The 12,990-nt window shown below is 35.4% G+C and overlaps 1 protein-coding gene across 3 annotated transcripts in view; it reads left to right on the top strand.

Moving 5' to 3' along the window:
- Window positions 1–12,582, top strand: part of cables1 (Cdk5 and Abl enzyme substrate 1) — a 34,259-nt gene extending 21,677 nt beyond the window's left edge. For 2 of the 3 annotated variants that reach the window (XM_024273929.2, XM_024273927.2), the window contains 6 exons: window positions 452–554; window positions 3,612–3,768; window positions 3,859–3,962; window positions 7,028–7,134; window positions 7,463–7,670; window positions 9,858–12,582. In XM_024273929.2, coding sequence (XP_024129697.1) covers window positions 452–554; window positions 3,612–3,768; window positions 3,859–3,962; window positions 7,028–7,134; window positions 7,463–7,670; window positions 9,858–9,998 — 820 coding nt within the window. In that variant the 3' untranslated portion in view covers window positions 9,999–12,582. Of the gene's footprint in view, window positions 1–451; window positions 555–3,611; window positions 3,769–3,858; window positions 3,963–7,027; window positions 7,135–7,462; window positions 7,671–7,760; window positions 8,157–9,857 lie in introns of those variants that run through there. The other variant, XM_024273928.2, reaches the window with a different exon arrangement.
- Window positions 12,583–12,990: the final 408 nt, after the last annotated feature.

The raw sequence follows: 12,990 nt of genomic DNA, 5'->3' as shown, positions 1-12,990 counted from the left end.
AGAAGGTTCCATGTTTTCCTTCTACCTGGACTGAGAAGGTTCCATGCTTTCTCTACCTGGACTGAGAAGGTTCCATGTTTTCCTTCTACCTGGACTGAGAGGGTTCCATGTTTTCTCCACCTGGACTGAGAAGGTTCATGTTTTCCCTCTCATCATCCCGGCGTCCGCACCATCCGATTCCTCCCACTCTTCGCTCCACTGACACACTTTGCTTCCAGCCTCCCGTTTCAGGAGAGCGTTTGTCCTCCTGAACGTCTCCCACGCCGCCGTGGCATTTCTCCACGCGTCCTCCCTGGGGGGCTCTTTATTTTAGACTGACGAGATGCAGCCAAAGACGAATAAAGTAGGTCAGCTGCTGAGCAGATCGATAGGAGGGCGGTGTGGAGAGGACGGAGAATTCAAAAGTAGAGTTGATGTAATTTTCATGGTGTGAAAATGTGGTGCTCATCAGGGACGTGAAGGTGGAAGGACGCCAGCGCCACCCGTCCGGAGGCGTCAGTGCCAAAGAGATGGTGATCGGGCTGGAGGGCGTGGAGCTGGGAGCAGACGGGAAGGTGAGCGGGAACGCTGATGGAAGCGGCTGAAACTCGTCTAAACACAAACGTTTTATTTCTCTTAAAATGACATTTTGAGTTTTACAAAAGAGAAGTCATCCAGACCTCCAACTGAACATTTTAGCTGCTTATCAGTTTTTCTTCCACATAACAATAATAACTTCCTTGTATTTTATAAATATTTTTTGTTTCCTGTTGGAGCAGAAAAACATTTAGACTTTTATAATATCCGAAGACAAAACAGCTCCAGGTTTGAATCTAACTCCTTTACACTACAGTCACACCTCCCAAAATGCCATCAACTGACTGTACATGAGAACTGGACCGAGTGACTCCTCCCCCTCCCCCGGCGTTCCAGACAGGAAGTCAAAATCCCATCGACTTCTATTTTAAAAAAAATAAGCAGCTTTTACTCGTGTCTCATGTGGAGTCAATTTGAGATGAGTTATAATTTTGAGTTAAAACTATTCTGGCAAATTCAATATTTATGAAAAGTTACTGAAGTATTTAGTAGTTAGTAGTTGAGGAAACGTTTCTGCCACTTTTGACTACAATTAAAGGAATAAATATGTGTAAATGATGTAAATCTGCTGTTGGAGTTTGTATAAACGACCATAATTATGATAAATATGAGATTTATAATTTATGTTCAGCAGTTTGGATCTTTATTTGTGACTAAAGTGTGTTTGTAGTTTGATGGGCAGAAATTAAAGATACTACAATTCTTTAATCATGAATGGATGAACCAAACTTCAACTTAATTTTAAAATTAGAACAAATTTAAATTCTGTTCTTTTTTTCTATTTTATTTTATTCTTTTATATTCTGGATTATTGTATCTATTTTTTATTCCATTCTATTTTATACTATTTAAATTAATTTAATTTTATTTTTTTATTCTATATAACTTTATTCTATTATATTTTATTTCTATTGTATTCTATTCAATTTCTGTTCTTTTTTGTTTAACCTCATTTTATTATTTTCTATTTTATTTTATTCTATTCTATTTAACTTTATTTTATTCTATAATATTTTATTTTCTTTCTATTTTATTCTATTTATTTCTGTTCTTTTTTAGATTATCTTCTTTTATTATTTTCTATTTTATTTTATTCTTTTATATTCTGGATTATTATATTCTATTTTTTTCCATTCTATTTTATTCTTTTTAATTTCATATTATTTTAATTTATTTTATTCTATTTAACTTTATTCTATTATATTTTATTTATATTCTATTCTAATCCATTTCTGTTATTTTTTTAATTTAACCTTATTTTATTATTTTCTATTTTATTTTATTCTATTTCTGTTCTATTTTAGTTGATGTTCTTTCATTATTTTCTATTTTATTTTATTCTATTTCTGTTCTATTTTAGTTGATGTTCTTTCATTATTTTCTATTTTATTTTATTCTATTTAATGCTGTGAACATAATTAATTAGTTAATATTCATTAATCGTGTTCAGACGTCCTGCTGTTCAGCTGTGAGATCAGCAGAATAAAACTCAGTTTTTTACATCCTCTGATTGAGATTTTATTAAATTAATTAAATATTATGGAATTTATTTGTAGTTTTTGGACAAATCCTCTTTTTGAATAAATAAGGCGGAAGGCTGCAGCGCAGCAAACCTGCTGTGAGGGGCGGGGCCAGGCGAGGGGCCAGGGGAGGGGCCAGGGGAGGGACAGGGGGAGGGGCGGCTGGAGTTAAACATAGTGTCTGCTGTGAGAAATCAAAGGAGGAAACCAACCATTCTTTGATTTTGGGAAGGGGGTCGACATGAATTTTTCTCAATATCATCTAAAAATTGAGGAAACGCCGCTGCTCCCCGCGAAGGTCCCGCCCCCCGACGCCACAGCAGATAAAACAGTTCAGAGGAGACAGACACGCCCCCACCTGTGAGCAGCCGACTTGAAATCCAGCTGGATCAAACTTCTCCCAAAAAAGTTATTTTTTTATTTTTCACAAGTATAATAAAGAAGAATAAGCTGTAAAAAAAAGAGACAGAATTCCAGAGAAAATGTCAAATAAACATCAGTTCTCTCAGAAGAGAAATACATTTTTCCAGAGAATTTTCTACGTTTGCATAATTGTGCGAATATAACCTGTAAAAATGACTAAATAAAGGTCGTGTCACGTGGGAGAGGTTCTGCTGATTAGATGATACCAAACAAGCTGCTGGTTCTCTTTCAAATTAAAAATAGAAGTAAAATCAAAAGTAGACAAAAACTGAGTTTTAGACTCCAGGTTCCAAAGGATTCAAATAAATGTTCTAAATGTACAATTTTGTGGGTGATTTCATATTATAATTATTTGCAGATAATAAGTGGCTGGCAAATACGGTAACAAAAAAATAATAATAATGTCGATTAATCTTAATTGATTTTTTCCAGATCTCTATTAATCAGTTAATTTCTTTTTATCGATTCCCGACTAAAATTTAATAACATTTTAATATATTATATTGTGTTCTATTTTATTATATTCTAATTAACTGTGTTTTTTATATTTAACTTTATTTATTCTATTTTTTTCCATTCTGTTTTATTTTTCTATTTATGATTCTTTTTTATTTATTTTTATTTTTGTTATTCTATTCTATTTTATTGTATTCCATCCTATCTAGTCCGTTTAACCTTATTTCATTATATTCTATTTAACTTTATTTTATTCTATTTTATTTCATTTAATTCTATTCTAATAAACTTTATTTTATTCCTTTTTATTCTATACGATTTAACTTTGTTTTATTCAATTTTATTTCATTTTATTTTAATCTATTTAACTTTATTTTATTCTATTTTATTTCATTTTTATTCTATTCTATTTAACTTTATTTTATTGAGTTTTATTTTATCTTATTCTGTTTTATTCAACTTTATTCTATCCTTTTATTTGTGTTTTAGTGTTTCATAATTGAGATTCTAGTTCTTTTATCTGTTTATCTGTTATTCTATTCATGTAGAAATCCTCACTTGTAATCAGCATTAAACGTCTCCACTACAGACTGACTGAACATTTCAGGTTCTGATCTGAAGTTCTGGTGTTTCTAGACGGTTTCCTACACCCAGTTCCTGTACCCGACCAACGCTCTGGGCGGCCGGAGGAACACCATCGACTCCACCTCCTCCTTCGTCCAGTCTCGGAACGCCAGCCATCGCAGCCTCAGTCTGGGCCGGGCCAACAGCAACCAGAGCAGCTTGGACGCAGGTGAGGGGGCGGGGCCGAGCACACCTGTGCGTTTGGGTCAGAAACCCCATAGTGTGTGCTGCTGACGCCGAAGCGTTTCTGCTCCTGCAGGAAACGACTTGGGAGACTTCCGGGAATACGATCCCAACCTGCTGGACGACCCTCAGTGGCCTTGTGGGAAACACAAACGGGTCCTGATCTTCCCGTCGTACATGGTGAGTCTGGAGACGCCAGAAGAGTCGATCCAAGGAGCAGATTCTGTGTTTTTTTCTATTTCCCGCTGCTGTTCTCCTTCTGCTGTTCACACTGAACACAATCAGGAGTTTCAAGGTTAAGTCCGATGGTCCAGACGCCGTCTGAGGTCCTGTGTGACTTTAGAACTCAAATACTGAACATTGTGAGGTCACAACATCAAATAGACCAATCAGGGACTCTGCTTTGGTCACGTGACGAGTCAGTGACTTGATCAGCAGGTGGAGTGAATGGAGGATTGATCTTCTTCTCATCCTGAATGTTCATCCATTTTGGGGCTGGGGTTGCTGGAGCCTATCCCTGCTACAGTTGGGTGAAAACATTTTCAACAATTTTTTTTTTTTGCAAAGTTATGGTAATTAAAAGCCCACAAAAAGTCATTTTTTAGACTCAAATTGAAAGAATCAAAGAATGAATGGAAGTGAGAAGCTGTCAGGATGTTTTTCTACATTAGTTACTTTTAATATTTCTTAAAAACTCATTTTTGACTTTTATGATTTTTCTACAAATGTTGTGAACTCAGGATAAACGTCTGCTGTCTTTTTCTTGTGACGGAAGCTTCTACAGTTCTTCAAAGTTTCACTGAAGTAGAGTCAGGAGTTTGTCCTCACTCGTATTTAATCATTCTTAGTCTTTTCTGGAATCTCCTCCAAACTTCGTTTCTGTGCCGCAGCTCTTAGCGTTCCTCCTCAGACGTTCCTGGATTCTGTTTTTCTCCACAAAATGGAATTAGCACAAAAAAATCCATCCATCCATCCATCCATTTTCTTGACCGCTTCATCCCGTTCGGGGTCGCGGGGTGCCGGAGCCTGTCCCGTCTACTGATGGGCGAAGGCGGGGTACACCCTGGACAGGTCGCCAGTCTGTCTCAGGGCCTCAATCACACACACATTCACTCTCACAGTCACACCTAGGGACAATTTAGAGTCACCAATTAACCTATGAAGCATGTTTTTGGACGGTGGGAGGAAGCCGGAGTCCCCGGTGAAAACCCACGCATGCACGGGGAGAACATGCAAACTCCACACAGAAAGGTCCCAGCCGGGATTTGAACCGGGGCCTTCTCGCTGTGAGGCGAGAGCGCTAACCACTGCGCCACCGTGCAGCCCAGCACAAAAAAAAATAGTAGTTTTATTTTTATTGGGTTCTCCCAATTGCAATCGTCTGATAACAACGACCATTGTGCAGTTTTCTGTTATCAGAAGACGAGCTCAGGCTGAACGTTCTGGATGTTCGGTGCTTTGCAGAAATAACTGATGCAGATTTTAATCCTTTCTGCAGATGTCTTCATTTTAGAGGGAAAACAGGCAAAACTTGACTTTTTGTCCAACAAATCCTCACCGTTCAGGTTGATTTGTGTTTCTGAAAGGCTGACAGAACGTTCTGTGTTTGCTGATACAGTTTGGAGAATTCCTGCTGTTCAGTCATAGTTACTGTGGGGATAAAAGTCACGACTACGATCCTGAATCGATTCAGCTTCATTGTTTGAGTGATTAGATATTTTTCACATTTTCATTTCAGCTAAACAGTTTTAAACTGATCAAATATACTACTTTTATAAAAAGATTTGATGTTTTTACAGTAATAATTGAAAAAAATATCACTTTTTTCTGTTAAACTACAACAAATTAATAAAATATAATGAAATTGAATAATTATTTAGATTCAAACCTGAGCTCTGTGTAAATGTTAGTAAATCTTTTTGTTTTAATCTCTTACATGATGACTAGGGCGGCCACGATTAGTCGACTAATCAACGACTAATTTAATCAACGATTATTTGTTATTTTACATCATTTGGAGTCAAGAGTGTAGTAAAGTTAAAAGTTATAATGGCATTCTGCTAGCTTTTGGACTATTTATTAAGATTGTTTTAGGCTAATTTTGACTTTTTTGTGTTTTTTTAGGCTATTCTGGAGTTTAGCTAATATTTCAGCTACATGCTAGCTGTTTTGGCTAAATTAGTTTTTTTTATGCTGTTTTAGAGTTTAGCTAATATTTGGCCAATTTAGGCTTTTAATGTTTTGTTTTTTTAGGCTCTTTTAGAGTTTAGCTAATATCTTGGCTACATGCTAGCTGTTTTGGCTAATTTATGTTTTCTTTGTTTTTTGAGCTATTTTAGAGTTTTGCTAATATTTTAGTTTTTATGCTAGCTGTTTTGGCTAATTTACTCTTGTTTTTCAGGCTGTTTTAAAGTTTAGCTAATATTTTAGCTATATGCTAGAGGTTTTGGCTAATTTAGGCTCTTCTTTGTTTTTTAGAATATTTTAGAGTTTAGCTAATACTTCAGTTACATACTAGCTGTTTTTCTAATTTAAACTCTTTTTTTAGTTTTTTAGGCTATTTTAGAATTTGGCTAATATTTCAGGTAGATGCTAGCTGTTTAGACTTTCTTGTTTGTTTTTTTTAGCAATATGCTTTTTTTTGGCTAATTTAGGCTTTTTGTTTGTTTTTTAGGCTATTTTGAAGTTCAGCAATTTTTTTCAGCTACATGCTAGCCGTTTAGAGTAACCTAAGTTTTTTTGTTTTTTTGTTTGTTTATTAGGCTAATTTGGCATTTAGCTAATATTTTAGCTGTCTATCAGTTTCAGCGTTTTCAGCAGCCAAGTTCAGCTTACAGCATTCACACTAGCATCATTGCAGATAATGCTGTATATTTAGTTCATAAATATGTTAAAATGGTCTTCTAGAGTGTTCGATAAACGTTTATCCTGTTCAACCTTATGGGTGTTTTGGATTTTGGCCCCTTGTGTGATTGAGTCTGACACCTCGGCTCCAAACAGAAGACAGATTTGATATTTGTTTTGGACGTCGTTTCACCAGCGTCTGCTCTCTCGCCGTGATGTTTAGCTCATGACCTCTGTGGTCGTCATCACCAGATTGAGCGCTGGGAGCAGGTCGGATCTGTCGGCAGGAACTCATTGTGGACGAACTGCCCTTGAAGTGTCGGATGTAACGACTAGGCGCGGTAAACGTCCCGTGATGACAGCGCCGCCGCTTTGACCCCCCCTCTGGTTTTCTGTTCCAGACGACGGTCATCGAATACGTCAAACCGTTTGACCTGAAGAAGGACATGAATGAAACTTTCAAGGAGAAGTTTCCACACATCAGACTCACCCTCAGCAAGATCCGCAGGTAATCCACATGGTTATTATCTTAATCACATGTTTATTATCTTGATCACATGATTATTATTTTGATCACGTGGTTATTATCTTAATCACATGGTTATTATTTTAATCACATGGTTATTATCTTAATCACATGGTTATTATCTTGATCACATGATTATTATTTTAATCACATGATTATTATTTTGATCACATGATTATTATTTGAATCACATGATTATTTTGATCACATGGTTATTATTTTGATCACATGGTTATTATCTTGATCACATGATTATTATCTTGATCACATGATCTCCCGCTCCGTTTCTTACTGAATTTGATCTTCGCAGTCTGAAGAGGGAGATCAGGAAGCTGGCTCAGGACGAATGTGGCTACGAGGAGCCGACTGTTGCCATGGCGTTTGTCTACTTTGAGAAACTGGTTCTTCAGGGCAAACTGAACAAGCAGAACCGTAAGCTGTGCGCCGGCGCCTGCGTCCTTTTGGCAGCCAAGATCGGCGGGGATCTGAAAAAACAGGACGTTAAGCTCCTTATCGATGTAAGTCTCAATTGAAGCTGATAAAAATGAAGTCCTGTTGTGTTGAGTCTGCAGATCCTGCTGTATCTGCGGTTTATTTCTTTACTGCAGCTGAGTGTAGATTGGACCGAGCGGTGACCTCTTAGCTAGAGAAACGAACTGAAAGTGAGACGCTTCATAGGAAAAACACCGGGACGGCCCGTGTCACTGGGGAGGAGCCAGAAAATGTTCTTTTTAACACAGAGTAACAAAGATCATCTCTGACTTCAGGGATGATCACTGTGATTGAAAAATCTCTGAGACATTTTGATAAAGAAAAAAGATATTTGGACGGATAAAAAACGTTTTTTGTTTGTTTTGAAAGTATTTCACTGGAGAAATGTTGAGACTGTAAAATCTATGAATGAAAAGTACAAAAAGTACAAATTGTAAAAAAATAAAAGGTTGGATATTTTTGAATAGAAATACACATTAGCTGTGTTTCCATAACACAAGAATAAAAAAAAACTCAATTTCTCAATAACACGGTTTCCATTAAATATTAACGACATGAATAAACACAAACTAATTCACACAATATCATTTCTTTTTCAAATTTGTCGTGTGTCCATTTTTTTATTATTCCAAGTTCGATTTGTACAATTTCGCAGTCAAGAAATATAAAACATAACAAACATTTGAAAATAATTTATTTTAAATTTGAAGAAATACTGAACACTTGCATTAAAAAAACAATTTAACCTTTAAACTGTTACCAAATAATAAAAATGTTTATCAGTCATTGCTGCTTTTTTATATTTTAGTTTTTTGTTTCTCTCTCTTTGCTTTGCAGCCCTAAATCTTTAGTTCTAACTAAAATATCAGAGCTGGGTTCATCAAATCAATTGATCAATCTAAGCTTATTTTATCAATAATCGATCCATAGAAGTAGAGATTGATTTAACACTTGAGGCTAAAGTCAGATAGCTTGATGCTAACATATAATGGGATTTCCCATAGGATGGCTAATGCTAATGCTAATGCTAACGGTCGACCTAAACAAACATTTCTGACTAAATGAACATCTTTAGAAACTCACAGCAGGAATTTTCAAACTATTTTAAGGGAATATTTTAAAGTAATCACTTGTGGTCTGAAACAGTTTTTTCCTCATACTTTCTTCTCTTTGGAATAAGGTGTAATGCTGTTAGCATGATCGCCACCTAGTGGCCAAACTGAAATGATCTCCAGGAGAAGCAGAACAATCGTTCTCCGTTTGTAACACTGTATGATATCAACAATCTCAATAAGACATTTTACAGATTAATGTGAATATCTTCCAAACATAAATACAGATTATTAAAGTGTTTTTAAACAAATGCGTAAAAATGTGGAAACTCAAAATTGAATCGAATTGAATTGAGTGGATCAAAAGAATCAGAAAAAAATCGAAATTGAATCAATTCTGAAATTATTAGCAATACCCTTAAAATATATGAAACATGAAATCTTTTTGAGTGATTTCTTGGTTTTCACCTCGTTTTTGTTTTTTCCAGTTTTTGTTTTTTTTATTTAGATTTTAAAAAATTCTATTTAAAATGTACCTTTTTTATTTTTAAAGTTTTAATATTTTTTAAGTTTATAAAAAAAATATATAGGTTTATATGTTTACTCTTAAAACTTCTCAGATTTTCTTTTTTTTTTCAAATTTATAATCTAGTTTTTCCTTCATATGAATATAATTTTGATTTGAACCCATAAAAAGCTAAAAATTACTGTTGTAAATTAATAAACTATGAGCTAAATTAGCTTTTCTTAGTAAAGATTTAAAAGATTTCATGTGAAACTGTATCTAAAAATGTCTCTCTCGGATCATCTTTAAAGTGTTCCCAGTGCTCTTTTAATTAGGATTTTGTCGTTTTTAAGACACTTTTTTTTTTAAACGACATTTTTTAGGACATAGTTTCTGCAGAACAGCAGAAAAATCACTGCTGATTTGTGGGTGGGACTGTTCCCAGAGCAACCCCGCCCCTCTTTACTTCCCCATCATTGAGAGCTCGGAGCAGGAAGTTTAAAAAAGCCGTTTTTTCATTTGCTCCTAATTTGAATAAAGAGATAAATTCATTTTTCAGCTAAATTGTCTTTATATGAGTCCTCCATCGTCACCAAAACTCCATTTCCATCTAAATCTGCGGACGGACTTATTTCCTTTTCCCTCTTCTCCCTCAGAAACTGGAGGAGAAGTTCCGACTGAACCGCCGGGAGCTGATAGCCTTCGAGTTTCCCGTCTTGGTGGCTCTGGAGTTCAACCTGCACCTGCCGGAGCACGAAGTCATGCCTCACTACAGACGGCTGCTGCAGGCCTCTTAGCACAGGTGTCCCGTCAGGAGGACGGGCTCCGCCCCCTCCTGATACCTGTCTCCAGCCCGTCGTCACTACAAACCCCTTCTGTCTGAGCTGCAGACGGCCAAAGGAATCATGGGACGTTTAATTCCAAAAGCTGTCAGCAAGAAGTCTGCTCTGCATGTCTGTACTTTCTTTATGGTTTCTCCTCCAGTTGTTAAGAAATCGTTTTTCTTTGAATCACATTTGACTTTTAAACTTTGCTGTTATTGGTTTTTTACTTGCTCAAGATTTTAACAAAAGACTGTTATTCATCCGCTTTGCTTAAGTCCTAAAAAAGTGCACTTTTTCCAAAAGTGGGAAGTTGTTTCTTTTTTCTAAACCTGAAAAAGGAACTTGTAACGTGCCGGATGAACCTGTTCGGGTTGACCTTTGACTTTACTGCTCAGATCTGTATGGAGAGAAATAAGTATCACCCCGATTTATGCGAACATAAATCTTGTTTCATGCGCGCGTAATTTTTTAATTCATACGCACATAATTCTTGATTTATACGCGCGTAATTCTTGATTTATACGCACATAATTCTTGATTTATACGCGCATAATTATTGATTTATGCGAGCGTAAATCTTGGTTCATGCGCGCGGAATATTTTAATTCATGCGCACGTAAATCTTGATTCATGCGTGCTTAATTTTTTAATTCGTACGCGCGTAATTCTTGATTCATGCGCGTGTAATTTTTTATTTATGCGCGTGTAATTTTGTATTTATACGCACATAATTCTTGATTTATACGCACATAATTCTTGATTTATGCGCGTGTAAATCTTGTTTCATGCGCGCGTAATTTTTTAATTCATACGCGCATAATTCTTGATTTATGCGAGCGTAAATCTTGATTCATGTGCGCGGAATTTTTGGTTCATGCGCGCGGAATATTTTAATTCATTTGCGCGTAAATCTTGATTCATGCGTGCTTAATTTTTTAATTCGTACGCGCATAATTCTTGATTCATGCGCGTGTAATTTTTTATTTATGCATGCAGAATTTTTGATTTATGCAAACGGACTTTTTGATTCATGCGTGTGTAATTTTATATCTATGCGCGCGTAAGTTTTGATTCATGCACACGTAAGTCTTCATTTATGCGTGAGTAATTCTTGATTGGTAACTCATATAATATGTTTTGTGCATAATTACAAAAAAAAAAAAAAATACAAAGTGAAATTTACACAACTTAAAATTACAACAGCTTGAAACCACTTACACATGCAAACCTTTAAAAATCACACATGAAACCTCAGTTCCACACAAATCTGTGGTGAGACTCTTTTCACGTCTCACATTCATCCGTGAGTGATGCGTTTAAATGCTACTAGAATGCTCGGTCATCAGAGTTTTCTCATAAGCCGCTTTGAACTTAGATATCATATGAATAATAATAAAAACAGGTGAATAATATTCAGTAAAACTTGACATTTTCTCACTGTCTTAAACAGATGTGCCCCATAATTTATACAAAAAAGTCTAAAGAGCCTGTGAGACAGGAAGTGATCAGTTCTGGAAAATATTTTTCTTTTTAAATGAATAAATGTCCTTAAAATCCTTCTTTAGACTTTTTTTATATTAATTATGGGGAATATTTGTTTAAGAAAGTGAGAAAATGTCAAGTTTTACTGGAGATTATTCACAGTTCAAAGCGTCTGATAAGAAAACTCTGATGACCGAGCATTCTAGCGGTTCTTAAACGCATCACTTATAGATGAATCTCTGAGACGTGAAAAGAGTCTCTCCACAGATTCATACTGAGGTTTGTGTGTAATTAGTTTCAAGATGTTATAATTTTAATTTTCTGCATGAATTTTTCTCCTTTTTGTAGCACACAATGTATTTTATGAGTTACAAAAGTACGACTGAAGAATACGCACGTATAAACGGGGTGAGACTCTTTTCTCTCCACACTTTGCCTCCTGCTGTCTCTGTTCTTTTCTTCTGCCTGATGAAATCGTCTTATGGACTCTCTGAGACCAGACCAGCTTGTTGAACTTCTCCTGCTCTATGTTAGAGTGTATATTCAGCACATTTATGGTGCTTTTTTTCCTGCCTTCTTAAAGCCACCAGGCAGTGATCAGCAGCTCTGGTTGATTATTTCCAGGCTTCCTTCATGGATGCATCCGTTCATGTTTTCAGTGCCGCTGACTTCTTTAAGGAGGAAACACTTCAAAACAAGGGCCTAAAATAAGGGGATCAGCTGTGGATCGAAATCTGATTTGAACTTGAATTTGTTTTATTCTTTGAGAAAAAATGAAAAATCTTCATTGATACAGAAATCATTTGTATTGGAGTTTATTAAAAACTTTTATAGCGTTTCATACGATCACTGGACCTTTGAATCAGACGTCAGCCTGCGACATGATGCTGCTCCAAGAATTTGATTTGAGTGATCACTAATGACAAAAGCATGAAGTGCATAGATGTAAAAAAATATTATTTCTGTTTGCAAGCCCAAAGATTTTGCTGTAAGATGCACTCCGAGTTCTCTCCGGAGAAAGATTCACGGGGAATCCTGTTTGTAAATAAAAATGCTTCGCTTGTTGAATCAAAAATCGACTTTTTTCTTTTTTTACTGTCAAATCTTTTTATGTTTCCTTATTTATATCTGAATATAAAACATTTCTGGGTTTTAATTACATTTTCATAACAGTTAAGACTCAAAATATAAAAGTTATGATGACACTAAAAATTAAAACTGGATAAAAAGTGTTAAAAAAGTTTTGTTTTTTGTCAAATCTTTCATAAATTAGCGTCATGACTTTAGGTACAAAATAAAAATAAAACATAAAGAAATAGCAATCTTAAGGATTTATAATGTGCTGAAATTTCATTGAGAAGTTCCTCTGAAAGTGACTCAAAGTCAAACTTTACATTCAGATTTTTTAATCCAAAGTCCTCAGAGTTGTTGTTCTCTCACTACATAAAACACAATAAAAAATGTAATTTTTACAGGAAAAAAA

This window comes from Oryzias melastigma, linkage group LG17 (genome assembly GCF_002922805.2).
Source record: "Oryzias melastigma strain HK-1 linkage group LG17, ASM292280v2, whole genome shotgun sequence".
In the NCBI taxonomy this organism is placed as follows: domain Eukaryota; kingdom Metazoa; phylum Chordata; class Actinopteri; order Beloniformes; family Adrianichthyidae; genus Oryzias; species Oryzias melastigma.
The sequence above is the reverse complement of the archived record's forward strand: the minus strand, read 5'-3'. Positions and strand labels throughout refer to the sequence as shown.